This window comes from Saimiri boliviensis, chromosome 13 (assembly GCF_048565385.1).
Source record: "Saimiri boliviensis isolate mSaiBol1 chromosome 13, mSaiBol1.pri, whole genome shotgun sequence".
Lineage (NCBI taxonomy): Eukaryota > Metazoa > Chordata > Mammalia > Primates > Cebidae > Saimiri > Saimiri boliviensis.
In genome coordinates, this window is record NC_133461.1 from 40,749,361 (window position 1) to 40,770,867 (window position 21,507).

General features: G+C 52.1%; 1 protein-coding gene across 50 annotated transcripts in view; it reads left to right on the forward strand.

The window, feature by feature from the left end:
* Positions 1-21,507, forward strand: part of CELF4 (CUGBP Elav-like family member 4) — a 322,490-nt gene that overhangs the window by 66,185 nt on the left and 234,798 nt on the right. For 44 of the 50 annotated variants that reach the window (XR_012513121.1, XR_012513123.1, XR_012513122.1 and 41 more), the window contains exon 2: positions 12,511-12,593. Coding sequence is in view for 38 of the 50 variants with exons in the window: in XM_074383559.1 (XP_074239660.1) it covers positions 12,511-12,593 (83 nt within the window). In the remaining 12 variants the exon portion in view is untranslated. Of the gene's footprint in view, positions 1-12,324; positions 12,394-12,510; positions 12,594-21,507 lie in introns of those variants that run through there. The other 6 variants (XM_039463692.2, XM_039463693.2, XM_039463694.2 and 3 more) reach the window with 1 other exon arrangement.

Here is a 21,507-nt window from a genome sequence, read left to right on the forward strand (position 1 = left end):
GACTCCAGACACCCTGTGGATGGCAGCAATCAGGCCACAGGAGTTGGATGGCTTTCTCAGAGTCACCAGCTGGCTGGTGACAGGAACCTCAAGGTCCTATGTTACTACTGTGTAGGGATGGGAAAAATGGTACAGTCTTGAGTGGTCAGGAGGAAAATTAAGTAGGTGGACAAGAGAGAATATAGGTGCTAGTCATGAGACAGAAAGAGAATGGCAGGAAGGGAGGGAGGGAGAGGGGGAGGGAAGAAGGACGGGTGGGGCAATGGAAAGAACATAAAGAGGAAATAGAAAAGGAAGGGAAGAGGAGGGGAGGGGAAATGAGAAAGAGGGGAAGGGAGGAGGGGAGGAAAAGGAGGCAAGAGGAGGGAAGGGAGGGAAAGGGAGAAAAGGGAAGGGAAGGGAAAGGATGAAGAAAGAGGAGAAGGGGGGGAGGGGAGAAGAGAAGAGGGGAGGGGAGAGGAGAGGATGAAAGGGGAGGAGAGGAAGAACAGAAAGGGAGAAACCCAAAGAAAGATATTAAGGAAGGCATCTGGGGGAGCTTTGAGGGGATGATGTTCTTATAGGCTCCATCCCTTCTAAATCTCTCCAGGGCCCCCAAACTCATCTGCTCAGTCTTTACACATGCAGAGCCTTGCCCTGGCACACCCTTCCTTTAAGGCCACTCTGGGTTAGAGATTCACTCAGGTGTCCCTGCACTGAGTTCTCCCCCAGGCAGAGTTAAGTAACCACCTTTTCAAGGCTGCAGAGTTCCAGGTTCAGGACATGGGCTGTGCAGGCAGCCTGCCCACCTCACACGCTGACCCAATCAGGGACCTGGTCACAAAATCTCAGCCAAGTCTTTAAAATTTGAGTGACTCCATTTCCTCACCTGTGAAATGGGGATGATAAGTCTATTTTGTAGACTTACATTAAATGAATCAAAACATATAAAGCCCTTAGAACAATGCCCAAAATACAACCAAAACTCAGTGAGTGTTTGCTGTTATTTGTGCCACTAATAGGGCCTGCACAAACTTTGGCTTGGTAGGCATGTTGGCTGCACACTCATCACCTGGCCTTCCAAGCATGCTTACTGATTGTCTCTTTTAAAGCAGCGGGGGTATGTCTTTCATGCCAAATTGTGGGCCATCAATACATTGTTGTGAAATGAATGAATGAATGACGATCTTTTCACTCCATCCACAGAAGACAGCACCTCCAACCCCAGTCACATGGTTTGTTGGGTCTTGTGTACCAGTCTGCTGATAAGTTGGCTTCATTTCTCTCTTGGTGGGCTCTGTGGCCATGTAGGTGGGTCTCTGGGAAGAGAAAAAGTAGAGCTGAGTGCTGGGCTCTGTCTTACCCCATAGGCCAGGTTCCCCATTTACCAACTCCTTTCACCCACCTTGGGCACTCCTTGTGAGTCAGCGAGGATGGCAGGATGACCTGAAATAGCTCTAGCCCTCCCAGGACTGGGGCTAGCAGCTCTAGAGCAAAAGCCAGAGCCCCTGCCCATCTGAAAAATGAGAATGCTGCTTCCTTAGGGCTCTCATGGATTTCAAGGATTGGCTCGCTGAGGCTGGCATCCCGGTTACAGTTGCTGACTCCCTCTTCACAGCCCTCAGGTTAAATATTGCTAAATGCCTGTGATTGAACTTATCATATTGATGTTGGGTGCAGCCCAAAGCCCAGCCAGAAGAGTGGCTTAAATGGCCAAGATCATGAAAGAAAGGCACCCTCTATCGAGAAGCTGGACTGTGGCCTGCCAGGACGGTGTGAGATTGTTTTTCTGCTTTTAAAAAGAAAATCACATTTTCCAAACATCAATCCTGCAGTATGGGACTCCTGGCTATGGGTCTTTTCAAAATAGCCTGTCTTGGATGCTGAGGTTGGAATTTCTCGGTTGATGTGCTTCTTTTTTTAAAAAAAAAAATTTTGTTGTTGTTGTTTAAGTGAATTAGGGCCTGTTAGGAAGAAGCCAAAAGAGAGATGTGAGATTATTTCACATCACCAGGCAGGTCCTGAGTGCTGCCATGTGACCAGACCCCACAATCGAAGAGGGGTGGATACACCCTCCCCTCCTGAATTTTGTTCACCTCAACCCAACCACTCTTATGAGACCCCATCCTGGTAGAGGGTCTCCAGAGCAGAGGTCCAGCCTAGGAGCTATGGTCTACTTGATGGACAGGATTCTCACAGATGAGAACAGCAGAAAGCTGCTCAACCAGACATTCATTCGAGGGCATCATACATATTCGAAGGAGACCCCGCAAGGGCTGAGAAGCTGGGAGAGTTACACTGGGGAGCTGCAGCTTGAATGGGGTTCAAAGGGTTGGAGGATCTGGTGGAGGCCCCAGGAGTGGGAAGGCCCCCCAAGACACGGGGAGAGAATGAGCAAAGGCCCACAGTGATATGGCCACGCACTGCTGGTGGAGGGAGGCATGGCTTAGCAGTGTGACCCAAAGGGAGGGTCTATCCTAAAAAGCCACAGAAGGACTCACAGGTCCACTGCCTTGCTAGTATGATCTATTCTCCTTTCATGGGAGAAAAGAGTCAGAGAGGCCCATCGCACTCCCACCGAAACACACACACACACACACACACACACACACACACACACACACACAAAATCATGAGGGCACAGAGCTGTCTCTGTGGATATATCAGGGAGAGCTTCAGGCCTAGGGATAGGTATGGGAGCTTCCAGAGTCAGCCCAACAATAAAGTCCTCCGAGCTTCCCTCTGCATGGGAAAGGAGCTCCCCCTGTGAAAAATGACCCCCACCTCCACTTCACCAGTCCCACAGCCACGGAGAGCTCCATCCAGGGGAATTCTCTGTCACTCACGCAAGTATTTGCTGGGCTTGCTGTGCAGGTATAAAATGCACACACAACCCAGCAAATGACACTAGCCACTGGAGCCTCAGATGATTCTTACGCGCTGAAGAGGTCAGGGTGTCAGACTGGGGCTGGGCCATGCGGCTGAGGTCAGCTAGTGAGGCTCTGAAGTTCTGACCAAAGAGGTCAAGAGGGAGAGGGAATCCGGGCAGGGGTGGAAGGAGTGAGGCAGAAGCTCAGAAGCTGTTAGAGAGGAGGGAGGTGGTTTCCCTCTCAAACCAGTGACGATGCCTAGCTTCGTTGGAGGCCCTGTCTGTCACACACATCACGCAATTTAGTGATAGTTTTGGTCTTGCCAAGGAGATCTCTCTAAGAGCCCCTTCCACTGTGGACCATCTCTACTGAGTTCAGCCTGGTTTCTCACCCTGGTCTAAGAGAATTCAAACAGGAAGATCTAAACTCCCCTACCAGGTTCATTAGAAAGGAACATAGTTCAATTTCCAGGTTCTAGCAAAGAATTTATTCTGGCACTCGTATGAGTATGAATGCCCCAGATGCATTTGAAATCCAACCTTGATGCTCAGCTAGAGACCTCTGCAGAGGAGCCCAAGGCGTGCCGCCTTTGACATTTGAGAGGGCGCCTGTGATACAGGAAGGCCAGGCAGCACCTCAGCTGACTCTACTTAGGTCCCTGCAGGAAGAAAATGAGGTCGCTCTTGAATCCCTTACCCCAAGAGAAGGCCACAGGATGGAGAGGTGGGGAGGGAGGACTTCTCCCTTCCAAGGACTCTAGTGTCTCCCTGAGCATGACCAATCCACACACCGTCCTCAGACACTGCTTAGGGCTCCTGTAGGGGCAAACAGGAACTGAGCCCAAAAATGCCATCAGGAGAGCCAGGGTCTCTGCTCTCCCACTGTGGCCACATCTCAGAGCCTCTCCCAGTCTCAAGCTTCTGAGCTGTCAGACGCTGATAATATCTCCCCCATCCCCAGCCTATGCTGAGGTATAAGAATGGTGAGATCGTGCACATGACAGCACTCTGGCAAGCCAAAGCCCTCTGCCAAAGACATACACACCAGGGAGCACCCTCATGCTCTCCTGGGGACCAGTGGGAGCTGTTGGCCAGAGAAGAGGTACAGGAGCAGGCCCCTGGCTACAGGAACAAAACCCAACAAATACGGTCAGCTGAGCAGACTTAACTTCTGCAGACCCAGGTTGGAAAGGCTGACACCTGCCCTGGACCAGTCCCTACTTCCCTGAGCTCATGGGCCCATCAGCCCTGGCCTGAGATGGAGGAGCTCCTCGCTGAAAAGAGAGGCAGGCCATCAATATGTCATGTCCACTTTTGGTCTTTTTTCACAGTGCTATAAAGATGGAGCAGCTGACACCAGACAGGTAATTCTCAAGCGTTTAGGACATAAACAAGGCCAACTGGCAGGGAGGGACAGTTGGCAAAGGACTCACTGTCTGGTCTTTTAACCCCCTCTGAGGTCTGCAGCTCCTTGTCCAGAGCCAGTTAGGTCCCTCGGTCTGAACATGCTGCCCTGTACTCAACAAGAAGAGAAAGAGAAGGGTGGTCCCTTTCCTGGGAGATTCAAGTCTGGCTTGAGGAAGATCTCTGTCTTGTGGGTACAAAGGGCAGAAAGAGTCACAGTGAGCCATTTATTTTCCCATACCACACAGCAGAGTTTAACTCAACAAAACTCATTTGCCCTCTAGAATGGGCCGCGTTCTTCTCTGGAGTTTCTGATTTAAAGAGAGGAGACTCTGGAGGGCAGTGCAGAGCCTGCAAGAAGAATGCATGGCCAAGGGGATTTCAGCACTTGGAGAGCCCCTAAAGAGGAGAGCAGGCTGCAGCCCCTGATGCACTGGCTTAGGGGACCATCCATCTTCCCCCTCCCCCACCTCTGCAGTCCCCAGTACACCCACCCCAGGCTCCCTCCTCTGAGGAAGACGGATGGCTGCTGCCACCAGGGGCCTGAGCGATGTGCTGACTTCCCCAGACCTTATGGCCCACCTCCCCAACACCCGTATCCCTGCGGCAAGCCACTTCTCCCTGCCACCACTCTGCTCATTCTCACCAGCCAGAGGCAGAGTGGAGCTCAGCAGTCTCTGCATGCTGTGCTGCCTGTCACTGGTGGAAAGGGGCTCCTGGGGTGGAAAGGCTCCTATAATAGAGCATTTGCATACTGGGTGAACACACACAAATGCAAGGAGACAAAGACGAGTATGAGTCTAACTGCAAAATGAGAAGGACCATCACCAAGGGCTATGAGAGATGTTGGAGCTAATGTAGCCAGGGAAGGCTTCCTGGAGGAAGGAAAACTTAGATACTCCTAGAAAGTTATGTGGGCTCCAAAGGAGTGAGGCATGGGGGAAGACAGCAGAGGAAAGGATGATGTTCTCAGGCTTGGGTTTACCCCATGGGGGTGGAGAAGCAAGAGGAAGTCAGAGATCTATTCTGTGGGTGGGGAATTGCTGTGTCACATGGAAAGAAGACAACTGCCGGAATTGCTGGAGTACCCGCAGGGAGTACTCGAGGAGTGGGAGAGACAGGGAAGAAGATCCAGGTGGAAAGAACCAGGGAAACAAGAATGGCCAGGAAAGGTCCTGGGAAGATGGCAGGAGGGTCAGCCTGTGGCTGGACACAGAGAAGGGCAGAGAGAGTGGCACAGCCCCATGGGGTCTTCCTCCTGCCTGGGACTCAGTCCTGATGAGCCCCAAGGGCCCAGCCTCAAGTTGTTCATGGTTGAGGAGGGAAAATGAGGCTCATCCTTGAGGCAGACCATGGGCAGAGTCCACACGTCAATTCATAAAAGGTGAGGCCACAGTGGCTGAGGTAGAGGCTCAGGGCTTCACCTCGGAGGAGGTCCTAAGAGGTGGGTCTTAAAGACTGTGTAGACTCTGGCGGAGCACTCGAGGTGGAAGGATGTTTGCAGAGGAAGAACATGTAAATAAAAAGCTGCTCTGTAGCTGCCTCTCCCTCACGTGGCAGCAGAACATCTGCTTCAAAAGGTCCCAGGAAGATTGCCTTTGCCCACCCAGACCACAGAAGACAGAGGCTGGATGGGGGAACAGATGTGACCTCAAAACACCAGTAACCCTCTTCCCAGGGAAGCTGGCGGACTTTCCCTCCCTCCCTCTCGCTATCCACTCCTAGAGATGCTACTGTAACTTCTCTGCAGTGGCCTGCACCTGTTTTTTAAATCCTCCAGGTGAGTCTCAGGTACAGCTGGGGATGAGGATCACTAAGGAATGGAGCTCTGAGGCTGTGACTTCAGGTACTATGGCAGGTGGATGAGTGGAGATTTGGGGCACCGGGGTCCTCCTGGACCCCCCTAGGAAGATCACACTGGTCAGGGAGCCTCTTCCTTAGGCCTTAGGTCTGGCTAGTGGGCCTCCTGTTCCCTTCCCATTCCCCACCCCCCAGCTTTCTCCCACTTCCTCCAGGCCAGCCAAGTCCAAGGCCTAAAGGATCTGATGTTTTATTAAAGTCCAGACCTTCCTATTCTCGGGCCACCTTCCTCTGGCTAATTCTGTAATTCAATTAGTAGGAAGGCAAGGCCCAGCTGGGATGGGAGGAGGGAGAGCATCGCATCGGGAACCTTCCCTTCCACGATGATTACGCCCCAGGCTTCGGTGCTGTTCAGAGTTGGGCAGGAAATTGTACTTCCTTCACTTCATAGTGACAAGGACCTTTTATCCTGGCACATGGGGGCTTTGTAAATTACTGCCATCTCCATGTAATTAATTCTGCTGCACTGTGTTTTTCCCCCACATGGTAGAGGGCACTGCCCACCTTCTTGGGCACAGCAGCACTCCTTGCACCATGGTCTGCAGGCCGCCCCTGCCGGAGAAGGGCATCTGCCATCCCTGCGTGCACCCTAGCCCGACAGCACCCTCCGGCTGCCCATGCTGCCTGCCTCTCCCTGGCCCATTGCACCTCTCCTGCCGCATGCTCCTTCTCCCTTCCCTCCTCACTCTGCCAGCGTTTCCCAATCTCCCTTCAGTGCCCCAATCTTGGGTCTCTTTCCTCCCCCCCATAGTCACTCTCGGCCTCCAGCTCGCAGACACCTGAATGAGGAGCTGGGCTCTACATTTAGCCCTATAGACATGGAAGAGGCTGTCCCCTCCCTCACCGAATTGAAAGTCTATTCAGAGACAAGACATCAAGCTGGTAAATGGAAGGGAAAGTAAATAAGAATGGTAAGTGGGAGAAGGTGATATGGCTGAATAGGAAAACATGCGTGCAGGCCAAAGTGTTCAGCCTATGCGATAGAATCTCGAGTATTAGAGGACAGGCAGGTCTGTGCTGGCCAGAGGAGATGGGCACAGGGATCCTCTCGGGTGAGGAGAGGGTGCTGTAGGCAGCTCAGGGCTCAGCTGCTGAGGGCAGCACTGTGCTGTGACTTCTCACCCCACCGTTCTGTCACCTCTCTGCCCCCACCCCACCTTGGATGATTTCCAAAGCTGCCTCTGCTCCAGAACAGGCTGCAGTTCTAACCTGCTTGATCTCATGACTCAGGAATAGGTGGGACAGGGTGGTAGACCCCGTAATGAGCTGGTGCTGGGAGAACCATCCCAGACACTGGGACAGGAAAGGGGGCAGCTCCGGGTGAGGTCCTAACACACTCAGAGAGCCCCTGGGTCACTTGGGTGGCTCCTCACCTCAGGTCCCATCAGAATCGCACAGATGTGAGGTCCCTCTGAGAATGGGAGGGAGAAGATGGGGAGGTTTCTGCACCATCATGGATTCCATCCCCCAAACACCAACCCCTAGAATTCAAGGTCAAAGACGCAGAACCACGCCCATATCCAGCTTGCCGAGTCAAGAGCGTCTGTGTCAACTCCCAGCACCGCAGCAGCCAGTGCTGGCTCAGAGGAAGCTTTGAGGCAGGGCCACAGCCACCTCACCAAGGATAATTTCCCTCATGAAGTCTTTGCCAAGCGGCAGATGTGCAATGATCTTTGTCTCCTCAACACAGGCTGTGCATCCTGTCGGCCTCACCCATTCTCACCCACCTCCTGTTCATTCCATCCTCCTCTTTTAGCAAAGATTTTTTTCCCTTTATAGTTAATTATGCAAGTGATACATGAATACATTCTGGGTCTAAATGTGTCAAACAAAACAAAAAAAGTGAAAGTCATAGGAAACATACCCCCCACTCCCCACCCCATACTCTAGACTTTGTCTTTCGTGTGTAAATACAGATATGAGTACATAATGGGTGACTTGATTCTGTCTCCCTTGTATGTACATATGTACATGGCATCTATTATTTCTCAACTTGCTTTTCCTATCTGACCATGTGGCATTCCATGTGGGTACATTGAGGATCTTTTCGTCTTTTTAACTGCTGTTGAGTATTCACAGTTTAAAAATGAAAATATTTCCTAGGGGCATTTAGGTGGCTTTTAATTTTTTTTTTTTTTTTTTCTATTCCAAGCAGCCACACTGGATCCTTGCTGACTCCTCTGTGAGCATGAGTATGTGTGGATCGGAGGATCAGGACTTGATGGGGGGATTTCTGTGCCACTGGCTGCATCCCCAGGAAGGATGAGGCACCCTCCACAGACCTTCTCAAGCCTTGGCATCCAGAGCCCGGTGCTAGCCACTCTCCCATACTGTCTTGTGTTGGTAGGCAGCTGCTCCCTGAGAGAATACTGTTTCCCACCTCAACTGTGAGCTCCCAAAGGGCTCCAGCAGGGATGTCTCTGGGGACACCTCAATACATCATAGGAGAGTGAGTTTGGCAGATTAGTGGCTGCTGGGGCAAGGCTGGCACCTCCACCTCCCCCTGTTTCAGCTGGACAGCCTCACAGCCCACATTCCCTTCCTCAACCCCTGTGAGATGTGGAAACAAGCCACAAGAAGCAAGGCCAGCTGTTCTAGCTGGGGGTTCTGCATGTGCCACCCCCGTTCCCTCCCCAGGAGAGAGCAGTGAGTGTCCAATGGCTGAGGCTTGGGCACCCTTTCTTCCCCACCCCCTGAGCCCCACCTCAGCCTCCACCCCAGGCCTGTCCACAGCATCCTGTGATGGTAAACTCTCTTCCTGCAGCCCCTCACCACAGTCACCATTCCCCCAGGGCTCTGCCTTCAGCCAGGAGCAGACTGGTCCCTTCCTTCGAACCCCAGAGTCAGCGGTAATAACTGCTTATCCGCATTTGCCTTTCTCAAAGAGCCTTAAGAGCGGACTAATCTGCCATGCTGACGTGTCAGCGGCTACATCAGAAGGGCTGGAGATGGACTGGGAAGAGCCTGGGGTGGGACTGCCCCAGTCAGCCTCCAAGTCCAGCTGCTCCCGCCTCACAGAGGTGCAGAGGGAGAGAAGGAAAGGGCTTTGGCACCTCTCTAGCCCCTGCTTCCCCACAGTGAACTGCTATTGACATTGCAGCCTGCACTTAGTGGAGTCTGCAGAGGCTGTTCATACTCACTGGCAAGTAGGTCTCCCCACAAGCTTCTGAGGGCCACTCCTGTTCCCATTTTACACATGAGGAAACATGGGTGGGCTCTGGCTGGGAAGGGGCTCTCCTGGGCTCCTCTCCCTGCTTCCTTCTTTCATCTCCTTTTGCAATTATCTTCCCTTTCCACCTCCTCTCTGAAGCCAGAAAGGGAAGGGAGGCAGGAGGAATTTCCACACTGGAAGGGGAGGAAAGGGGTTTTCACTGGGTGCAGTGGTTTATCAGCCTTTTCTGGGATCCGCTTTGGGGTGAAGGGGGAATCGTGGTGAGAGTGTACACTGTCAGATTCAACAGCCTCCTGGGAGCTCTGGAGGCAAAAACCCTCCCATCAAGGACCTGATCAACCCTCCGGCAACCTCAGGTCCTATCACCACTATGGAAGTCCAGCGTGCCTCAGTGTCCACAGATCTTGGACAGCTCTCAGTAGCCTCTGAGCACCATTTCTGTGCCTGCTGCCCCCACCAAATTAGCTGAGGTGTTCTGGCATTCAGTGCTTTCAAAGAATACATATTAGACTCCAGCCATATGCTGGGCACTGGGCACCAAGCAGAAACAGAACCAAACCAGGCTCCTGACCTCATCGGAGCATGGGGAGCCTGCCCATCAATGAACAAATATACGTGACTCTGTCAGGGAGTGATGGGTGGCAAACAGGAAACACGAGGGGTTAGGGTCTACGTGGGAGCAATGGGGTGATCAAGGGAGGTGTCTCTGATGAGGTCTCATTTGAGCAGACACCTGAGGGAAGGGAAAGAGCACACCATGCTGATAGCAGGGGTGGGGTAGGGGCCGTTTTGGACAGAGGAAAAACCAATGCAAAGACCCTAAGGCAGAGTATGCCTCATGGGCTGAGAAGTAGTGAGGGGGCCAGTGAGGGGGACCAGGGGAAGACTGTAAGGAGATAAATTCAGGGGGTGGATATGGCAGCAGGGAGGTCACCCAAGGTCTGGGGGAACCTGAAAGATTCTGATTCACAATAAAGTTGTGAGCTCTCTCAGAAACTGTTGCAGAAATCCCTGGAAGCTGGACAAAAGCAACAGATTCTTTTCCCTCTAGAATCCCTTCCTACTTCTATTGGGCCATGGAAACAATATGGTCATTTCCTCCTCCTACTCCTCCTCCTCTTCCTCCCTCCCCACATCCTCCTCCCTCTCCAAACTTGCCCCTGACCTTGTCCCAAGCTGGCTTGCCTGCGTGCAGCAGAGGCAGTGGCCGCCTCCTGGTTGCAGGCAGAGGACAAGGCCAACAAGGGGACGGGAGGAAAGACGCCCCCGGGAGAGGCAGGCGGCAGCACGAGGGACGACGTCACGGGGGCCTCTGACCGCTATTCATTTCAGTCCCCGGGTGTCTCCATCAATAACCGTCTGCCAGTGACCAGGAGGGAGGAGGACGGGAGAGGGAGGGAGGGAGGGTGATCTGGGGTCTGGGGCAGGGGAGGGATGAGACAGAGTGGGAGAGAGGCTCCTTGGAAGCTCCTCCAAGCCTGGGGCAGGAGTTGGAGGTAGGGAAGGCTGAGGGGGCACTAGGAGCTGAGAGTTTCTGTCTCCCAGGCTTTTCTCCCTGCTTCCTTCTTTCATCTCTGATCCTTTCACAAATACATTCCCTTACCACCTCCTCTCTGAAGCCAGAAAGGGAAGGGAGGCAGGAGGAATTTCTACATTGGAAGGGGAGGAAAGCGGTTTTCACTGGGTGCAGGATGGATGGTGGAGGAGTCAGAGCTGCAGAGGACACCGGGAGCATTCTGTGCCTGGCAACAAGAGGCTGGAGCAAGCCTGGTGACCAGAGCTGGCGTAGGTACCAGACTGGCACCAGTAGCCTGTGGGCCTCATGAGAGGAGGGCCTGGGCCACGAGGTCTGGCACAGAGCCTGGCACAGAGCGAGCACTCAGGAAATAAATGGCCATGGCAATGACCAAATGGCTGGCTGTGGAGATTGGCCGGGGGTGGACTAGACCAGCCAAGGAGGGCTGCCTGGAGGAGGTAGAGCTTGATCAGATTCTTGAAAGATCAGTGGGTTTGGGAGAAGTGAACATGGGGAGAAGAGGCATAGCAGCTGAGGAGGCGGTGAGAGCAGAGGAATGGGGGGCAGAGGGGAGCACAGGTTGTTGGGGATGTGGTCTTGGGTAAGGTTTTGGGAGAGAGAAGAACAAGAGAGGTGGCCACTCCACAGGGTGCCTTCTCTGGGGCCATGGGTGGCTTGAAAAGCTCTGAGGTCACTGTTCCCCGGGACATTCAAGGCTGCTTTCGCCATATTGAGCACTCGTTTGGGCTTTCCCCATGGTTTTGAGCCTTGCAAGCCCCCCAGTCCACCTTCAACCACATCTGCAGGCAGAGGAAGAAGGCCTGACACAGGGCGTACTGGGCAGCTTGAGGGAACTCCCAGAAAGACTCCCCCATCCCCACTCTCTCGGACTTGTCAGCACACCTAAAGGACAGCACTGAAAAGTCACCCCTTGCGTATATTGCTCTGTCAAATCCAGATTCCCTGGCCAGTGGGTGGGGTGTGGCCCATTTAGAATCACTGCTAGACTGGGCCTTCTCAGTTCACAGGTGGGGAGACTGAGGCCAGAAAGAGGATGTGATTTGTTAGGGTCACCCAGGGAATTAAAGGCCGAGCAAGAGTGGCCTAGTGCTGTGCCTCGGTGGCCTCGGGGGTGTGAAGACCACCTGTCACTGCAAATCAGACAACAGGGATGGGACGTTGGGGACACAGTGGGTGCCTTATTAGGTGCTGAAGTCCTCCCTACAGACTGAGCCTTTATTTGGAAGGTCTAGAGGAGCCCTCTACCATTCCTGATGGAATAACGCCCAGCACTCCTACTGGCCAGAATGAGAGTCCATGGTCAAGTGTGGCCAGAGGTTCTGGGGGTGAGGGGTGGAAGCTGCCCCTTCTAGGAAGCGTAGGGGGGAAACAGGGCAGAGAGGTCTGAGGCACCAGGGCACGGGGTAAAGAGAGACCCGTGGGGAGAGGGGGGTGTGGTGGGGGAAGATGCAGGGTGGGGAGACTCCGCGGAGGGAGCAAGATAGAAAAGCAAAGGGAGGGAAGAGAGGCAGACAGCCGGGAACGCCGAGAGGCAGAGAAGCTCCGAGAAGAGTGCACGGGAGAGAAAGAGAGGTGGGGAGAGGGACTGAGCGCAGGGAGGGGCGGGAGCCTGGAGGGCGGGCGGCAGGGCGCGTCGGCGGGCCCAGGGGCGCCCCACTGACCCTTCTCGGCGCTTGCTTCCCTCCCCAGGCTGCGCCTTCCTCACCTACTGCGAGCGTGAGTCAGCGCTGAAGGCCCAGAGCGCGCTGCACGAGCAGAAGACTCTGCCCGGGGTAAGTGGCGCCCGCCGCGGCGCGAGCGGCCGATGCGCCGACAGGGGGCGACTTCGGGAGGCCGGGCGGCGGCGCGGCGCGCGGGGAGAGGGCGGCAGGGCGCTGGTGAGCCCGCACGCCCCGCTCCGCGCCCCCCGAACCGCCGGGCTCTCGGCCGTCCAGGCCCGACGGGATCCGGGGCGGGGGCCCCGCTTGGCCGTGGCCGTGAAGGTGGAGCCCCGCCGCTGTTCCTGCGCGGGCAGCCTGGGGCGGGGGGAGCGGCGCGTCCCGGGTCCCGGGAGCGGGGAGCTGCCTGCGCCGGGCCCGCGGGCCGCGTGCGCGATCGAGTCCGCCCATCGAGTCGACGCGAGCCGCTCTGGGGGGGCCGGCGTGGGAGGGGGCGCCGCGAGTGAGATCACTGCGGTTTATTTAAGGAGCCAGCCCTCGTCTTTGATAAACTATCGCGCCTCGGCCCTGGTTTATAGCTTCTGTGCGGGGGAGAAGAGAATTATTTATGGACCCCCTAACTGGGTGTGATATCAGCCATGGCTATTATCGAGGCTAGTTCATCACCATAAAATAAGAAGTGTTCTTTGGGTCAAGGGTCTGCGCGGTCTCTCCTGTGGGTTCAGAGAGATGGGGCGGTGGTGAGGGAGGAGAGATATACGGCTGCTGAGTATCTAAAGATAAATGGAAAGATGTGTGTTTGTGGGCATAATTTAAAGAATTTCTAAATATACAGTGTTGACGCTTATACAATGGACCCTGCAGGGAAGCACGTGTGTTCTATAAGTATGCACACCCATGCTTACACATGCATGTTTACATTCTTACCAAACCAACCGTATGTAAACACACGTTTTCATTTCTGCCCCACAGCGGGAAAGGTTAACCAGGTAGACGGAGAGAAAATGCAACCCCGGGCGGGGGCAGCCTTCCTTTGCATCAAAGATCTTTCTTTACTCGTTTAGGGCTGGGGAGTGCTGAATTACACAGGGCCTTGCTTCCATTAAGACAGCCTCTGTATTGTATTTTGGTATTTGTGATTGCAAAGCACGGGGCTGAGTCATCTTAATAACATACCCACAGATGCAAATATATGGAAATCGAACATCGCACAGATTTTGTGTGAAGCCCAGCTCTGGCAGGGTGGCCATTCCCCAGTTGTTTTTTCAGTGGCGCGCCTACATGCACATATATTATAGTAATTACTTTCTGGGTGCCCTCTGAAAGATGGCAGAAATATGCTCCACATCGCCCCATGTTATGTGTGAAGCATAAAGCCATATTGTAAGATAATCAAAGGCTTCTGAGAAAGGTTTGTGCTGATTAATAAAGTGTTTATGGTACTTTGTTTTGGGGGAGATTGTGATAGATATTTTAGAGTCACCCAAATGGAATAGAAAATACCACATTGTTATGGGAGGCCCTTCATCAGCTTGAGAGAGATTGCTGGGGAGTTTCATGATGGCTAAAAGCCGGAATCAGATGGAGAAACAGAAAGAGAGAAGGTGGGTGGGAGAGGTTTAGGATTTTGAAAGGGGAGAGGCTGGGAACTGAGAGTATTTCAGTAGTAGCAAGTGTGGATTGTTGAGGATCTAACATTAACTTGTGGTTGTTTATTTTACATTTAATAGAATATCTGAATGATGGAGTGTATTAGTTCTTTAATAATTTATAGAAATACTTTGATGTTGCAGTAATTACATTAAAGGTCACATATCAAAGGTAATTTGGTTGAGCAGCTGTGATGGTTTCTCAGAAGCAATCAATATCACTGTCCGTGGTGCTGATTTCACCAAGGGGCCTGCCAGATTAAAGAAGGCTTATTACCAGGCAGAAAGGCTCAGGGGAAATCAGGAGCACATTGGAGCGACGCGCCAGCCCCCCTTCCACCGATAATTAACACTGTTCCCCATAATCTGTGCTAATCCTTCATACTGGGAGATTCAGTGGCGTTTTTCTGAAATCAGAAAGACAAGTTGGATAAGTTTGAGGGAAAGGGCAAAAAGAAACGTGAATGTATGTTGGGACGGGGAGCGGGGAAGATAGAGGCCAACAGTAGAGCTGAAACATCGCCTAGAGTCCCCTCGAACACCTTCCCTTCTTCAAAGGCTTCACAGGGAGACTCATGGCCTCAAAAACCTCATCAAACAATTCTCCGGGCAGGCCCAGCCCACTGGAGGGAGGGGCAGGAAAAAAAGACCTAATTGCAGCTCAAAGTTCCGAGAGCACACTGTCTTCACACAAACCTACATGCAGATGAATGAAACACAAAATGACCAAGTAAAATTATTCTTTAAAGTAGAGTCATTTTGATTCCAGAAAGCAGACCTGGTGTTATCATTGTCGATTGGTTCTCTCTTCTAAGATCAGAGAAAGTGTGCCACTAGCAAATGCAGGAATGGGACCAAGCCAAATGCTCTCACCAATCAAATAATAGGTGCCCCTGCCGGCTGAGGCTGTGTTCATGGCTGCCTGTTTGGGTGGGAGGGGGACCTCTTCTTGTCTGGGCTGACCACAGTGGGTGCCCCAGCAAGCACACTCTATGTCTAACTAAGGAGAATGAAATTGAAAAAAAAGAACCTGGAAAACTGGTAACCTCGGCAATTTAGGTACTTTTCCAGACTTCAAAATCCATTAAAATCAATCCATTTAAATCATCCCTCTACTTTCTCGCTGAGGAAAGAAAGAGGGGAAAAGATAGTACAGGCAGCCTATGCTGTTTCTAGCAAGTTACGGAGCTCACATGGTGCTGCCAGCAAGAAAAATAATCCCATCGCTGTCATACACACATTCCACCACCACCACCATGAGCGACAATAACAAAATGACAGAAGCAGAACTAGAGGCACCCTTAGCACATGTCTTCACAGGGGGCCTGAAAAGGGGACTGACCTTTCTCTTGGGATCAGTGGAAGCTCAGAAACCACACCACAGTGGTTGTTCTTACACATCAGTGGTAAGTGATTCCCAGTATCCCTAGGAACCAGCCTAAGCAGAGCTCTCTGATGGCTGATGGAGTCATCCCTGGACCAGTGTCACAAATGGATTATTATTTTTGAGTTTGGCATGTTTTCAGTAGAATTAGATTAGTAAACTATGAAGCTTCATCTGGATCCTTTTGAGCACTGCCTTCTGCCAGAATCCAGGCAGAGTGACTCCCTTCTTCTAAACTCTCTGCCTCTCTCTCCTGCATACTCTTGATCTTACTCTTTCCTGTTCTTCTCCTGCCCGTGCCCCTCTATTCACAAAATTTGTTTCACTATTCACAGGAGACAGTCAACACGGGGCAGTTTCTCAATTCACCAGCAAGTATTTCCTGTGTGCCAGGTGTTCTGTAAGATACAGAGATAAGAAAAACACATCCACCTCCCTGCTTGGAGTTGTCCACCAAGTTGGGGATAGAAGTCATGCACACAAAAATATCTATGTAGTCAACAATATAAGACAGCACATGCTATTATAAAATGGGTAGTGTGGACAGTTGTTGAATCATCACAATATTTTTAAGCACTTTATCTACCTTGCCTCATTTTATCTTCACAACCACCCTATGAGGAAGATGTCATGATTATCCCCCCACAGAGGAGGAGATTGAAGTTTGCTCAAGGTCGCAAAGTTGGTAAGTGGCCAAGCCAGGACCAACACTGAGTCTGCTACCAAAGCTCAAGATACCTACCTTTGCCAGCACCACCAGTTGCTTTAGGAATTTAGAGAGGACCAGGATGACCATGGAGTGCAGGAGTGACTCAAAGTTTTTGTTCAGGACACGGGCAGAGTGGGAATAGAGTTGGGAGTAAAATGGGTCAGATGGGAGCACTGGGCTAAGAAATGGCCCAGAGTTGAGGCACACATGGCAGGCCAGGAGCTGGGTGACACAGGGCAGCTGGGTGACACAGGGCACCCCACTCTGAGAACCACCTGGGCCTGTGTGTGCACAGGAGGCCTCTTGGAAGAAGTCCGTTTCTTAAAATCAAACCCTGATACTTTGTCACAGCTCCTCCAGCTGTTGGGACTTTGTGGGGAATTGTCTTCCAGGAAGAGCTCATCTGTTTCCAATGTTGGGAATACAGGGTCTCAGGGGAGATGCTCAGATAAGAGAAGACCAGGTGCTATGATGAGTGGTGGCCAGCACTTTGCTCTTCTCGTAGCAGAAAGGGCTTCTCACCGGGGCTGGCAGGGAAAGAGCTGAGTCCATCAGTAGGAGGCCAGGAAGCAGTGGGAATTAGAGCTGGCCGAGGATGGGGGTGGGGGGAGTGGGAGCTGTATCTGCTTGGTAAACATTAAAGTTCCAACTCACTAGTTAAAGATTGGCTTTTGTGTCCTCACTCCAACAACCCTAGAATACAAAGCAAACTAATACACTCCTCCCTGCTGTCTCCCCATTCCCTCCCCTCATGTCAGCCTGGCAGACACACGGAGTCCCGCCATCGCACCTCCTGACGCAGGTCACCACGACTCAGGATGGGTCACTTCCATGGAAATTCAATGTGACCTTCTTCGAGTTTACCAGGAAAGATGTTGAAGTGGAAAAATTCTTTTTAAAAGAGTTCAGTTGGATTTCTAGCACCACTCTCTCACTGTGTCTCCTTTCTATCCCTTCCTCTCGTTCTTCTCTTTCTTAATCCCATTTTTCCTCCTTTTTTCTCTTTTTCTTTTCCTCTCTTTCTTTGTGCCCGTTTTCTCCTCTCTTCTCTCCCTCTGCACAGTTTCCCCTAGTTTTTCTCACCAACACTTTCTTCTTTTATCCTTCTCACTTGTCTCTCCTTTCTCTCTCCTCTCCTCTTCCTTCCCTCCTACCCTCCCTCTTTTGACTTTGGCCCACCCCACCTCTACCCTGACACCCATAGCAAGCTCTGTTGGGGCCTCCATCACCATACGGGGGCTTCCCTGGTAAGACTCATCTCCCTCCCTGACAGTTCTGCCATTGAAGGATCCGTCTAATTTTATGTACAACTGTAAAGATGAATGATAAGTAGAAAGGATGCAGGCAAGAACAAGATGAATAAATTATAAAGGGCAAATGATGACAAGACAGGGGCCCCCAGAGACAGTGATATGATAACAGAAACTAAAGATGAATTTATGATGGCTGTAGTTAGCATGTATGGAGGCTGTTAATTCTTCGGGGTAGTTTTACAACTTCTAGTGATTGGTGCAATCAAAGAGTTTCATTTTAGAAATGGGATGTATTTCCACTTGTCTTTCCTGTAGGCTGTGTTGGTTTTTGTCTCTGAACAGTGAGTCTGGGTTCCATCAGCACCTGCATCCTCCTTCCCAGCCCCTGCCACCTTCTGTGTCTCTGCAGAGATCATCTCAGCCAGACCCACACACTCCTCCAGTTCCCCAGTCCTGTTGTCCTTCCTCTTGCTGAGTGTACTAGCATGGAACTGCTGCAACAAAGTACAACAAATTGGGAGGCATAGACAATGGAAATGTATTGTCTCACAGTTCTGGAGGCTGGCAGTCCCAAATCCAGGTGTTGGCGGAGTTGGTTCTTTCAGAGGGTTGTGAGGGAGAATCGGTTCCAGGCCTCTCTCCTCACTTCTACGAGCCTCAGGCATTCCTTGATTGTAGACAGTGTTCCCTCTGTGTCTTTGCATCGTCTTCCCAATGTACATTGTCTGGATCCAAACTTCTCCTTTTTATGAAGACAGCAGTCATATCAGGTTAGGGCCTGCCCTAATGGTCTCATCTTAACTTGATTATCTGCAAAGACCCTATTTCAAAGAAGGTCACCTTCACAGGTCCTGGAGTTAGGAATTCAGCATCTGTGAGGGGAACACAATTCAACCCATACCACTGAGAAAGGGACTGCCCAGTGGCTCTTCCACAGCAGGGAGGATAAAGGCCTGTAGTAGTGTCTGAGTCACGGGGATCCCCCAGGCTTTCCTCTGAATCTCACCTAGATTCATGCTTTTTTTCTTTCTCTCTTGGAGGAATGGATAATATATCTTTCTTCTTTCTCATATTTTCTGAAAAGAAGTACTCATCCTTCCCTTTAGGGAAGTGGTTCTCAATTTTGCCCTGTAGTGGACATTTGACATTGTCTGGAGGTTTTACTGACAGGCATCTACTGGGTGGAGCCCAGCACTGCTGCTGAATGTCCAACAGTGCCCAGGACAGTCCTAGATCTGGCCCCAAGTGTCAACAGTGCCAAGGTAAAGAAATCCCAACCTGGTTCTAGGACAGGTAGAAGGCAGGACAGTGAGGCCCTGGGGCAGAACGTTCCTCTCTTACTTGCTGGTTCTCATTCATTCAGGAAATGACCCCAAAGGTCCTTAGAGTGTTACAAGAGGGAGGACTTGTGAAGAGGCAAACGCTCCAATGGTGTGAGCACAGGATGGGGGTACAGGCAGGAGGAGAGGGCAGAGCCCGCCTCCAGGCATTAAGGATCATTTGTCACATGCCATTCACATGCACTGACATCTGCAGGGCAGTCTTGACCCAAGGGCTTGGCACTTTCAGCACCGACTCCAGCTCAGCTCTCTCCTGGGTTAGGTGAGTGGGGACTTTGCTCATAACAGAGCTAAGACCAGAACTCAGGGCTCAAGATCCACTCATGTGGGCATTTCTCCAGCCCATACTTTCAGAAAAGTCCCCACCCCAAGAGCAAACAGGCTTGGCAGGCATGTGCCCCAGCCAGGCTTTCCAGCCCGACAGCACCTTCCCCACAGGACCAACCTGGGCCAATTATACAAAAGGGAATACGGAAGTTTTAAGAGGGAAGTCCAACATGCTTTAAATCCAGGTACTGAGGGACAGATGGGCACAGGGGCTACATCTGTGGCACCTTTGAAACTTGCCTCTTCTCTTTCACATTAGCCCTTGGCCCAGCCCCATGTCCCACTGTGTTCAGACAAAATCTTTTCAATCTTCTCCCCACAGAGACCTCTCAAAGTCCTCCTTCTCTTTGGGGCTGTGCCCACAGTCTTCCCTCTTAGACTGCCCAGTTTATCTGAAAGAACCAGAGAACCTCTGTGCCCGCAGTCATCAGACTTGACTTGAAGGAAATAAACAAGAAGGCACATGAGATAATGAACAGAGGGAACCTGGGCCAGGTCCAGCCAGCCACCAACAAGCCATGTGGCCTGGGCAGAGCAATAAGCTCGGCCCCTCCCTGCAAACACCATCTAGCCCACGAAGGAGATGATGGGCCACACTGCCTCTCAAGCCCCTTCCAGCTCTGACATTCTTTATATTTCTAAGAATAATGAGCTCAGCATTACTCACATTACTTAAGACGACAGGGAGATGAGAGGAGAGGGGGAGAGCAAGGATGATAGTGTCTCCTGCTCTCCACTACCCGACGCCATTGGTGACAAGTGTAATAAAGCGTGGGTCAGATATGTCTCTCCCCAATGCAGAGCAGCCAGACTGCCTGCCCTCCCAGGGCTGGAGCTAGATTCTGATGGCATCTACACCCGTGCCCTCTGCTCAGGTCTCATTCTAAGGGCACCAGACAGGCGTTTTGCAATTTTCACACTGCCCCAGTGTGGCTTGGATCACGATTGCCATCACCCAAGTCATCGGCGGCAGATAGCCTGCCCCCTGTGGAGTTTAGTTGTGGGAGGCAGGGTGTCTGGCATCGGACAAAAATAAGTAAGACACGGCCTGTTGCAGAAGGAGTTTATAATCTGGTTTGGGAGGCAAGTGTGAAGACAGCTCATGGTCCAGAAAATATCTTTAGGGGCCCCAAAAATGGTAGTGATGGGAAGTGCTCAGGAGTTCAGATGAGAGAGATGGTGGGTTAAGCCAACGTGCCCTGGAGGAAGGAGCCCAAACCGCCACGGTGGCCTTCTGCTTCCAGGCCCTCACCACTTGGATGCATTCTTCAGAGGCTGGCCAAGGATGGCATTGTAAGATGAGGATCCCACCACCTGCAAACTGCCCAGGCTTCTGTTACCCACAAGATTCAGTCAGGGCAAATGCCCTCGTGGCCACAAACCCTCCAGATGCACATTGCCTTCCTGCAAGCTCCTCTCTTTCCCTGTCATTCCCTCTGCCTGGAGAGTTTCCATTCATCCCTGGAGGCCCAAATCCAACATCACTTCCTCTGAACAGACTCTCTGCCCTGCTCAGGGAGCTTTCCAATCCACCCCCATCCAAGCACCCAGCACTGCCCTTGGGACCCAGGCTGCTCCGTTAACTCCAGAGTTCCCAACTTGGATTACCAGGCTATACCTGCTTTCTTGTTTCTGTGCCTGTGTCTGGAACTGGCCCAGAGCAAGGATGGGTGGGAGGGAGGCAGCTCCTGCTCTGCTGAGCGACCTCACTGGCCTTGGCATTTCCAGAGGCACCAACAGATCATTCTGGCAGCTCCTATTTTAGCCCTATCACCTCCATGCCCCTCCAGAAAGTCTTCAGCCTAGCTCACCCTGCGGGGGTACATGTGGAAAGAGGAGAATACCTCACTCTCTGGTCATGGGTGTAGGAGGGAAGTGCTGTGTGGAAGGTGCTTTGGCCCGGGCAGTTGCTGCCATCGCAGGTGTGAGTGTGGGTGCATGTGGAGTGAGGTGTGTGTCCACCGGAGTGGGAATGTGAGGCTGCCGCGGGGGCTGTGCCTGCGTGAGTCCGTGCGAGGCTGCAAAGGGTTTGTTGACCTTTCACCAGAAAACGAGGCTGAGAAACAGAATGTCTGTGTGAGCTCCTGCTCCGGGATGGATGTGTTTTAGGATTGGAGGGTTTCTGCTGGGGCACATGTGTGTGGGCGAGCAGAAGGACACATGTCTTTGTTGCTGACCTGCAGGGATCCGGAACTGTGGGCTGCCACGTGCCATCAAAAATGGGCAAGCCTGGGTGATGATAGAAAAAAGCGGGATTGTTCTTTATTCTTTAATTCCTCATGAAAACAGCTGTTGTAAAGAGGAAAGGGCTGGAGTTCAGGGGAGATGAGGTCTCTCCAGGGCCCCGAAGTTTACTGTGATTCAAG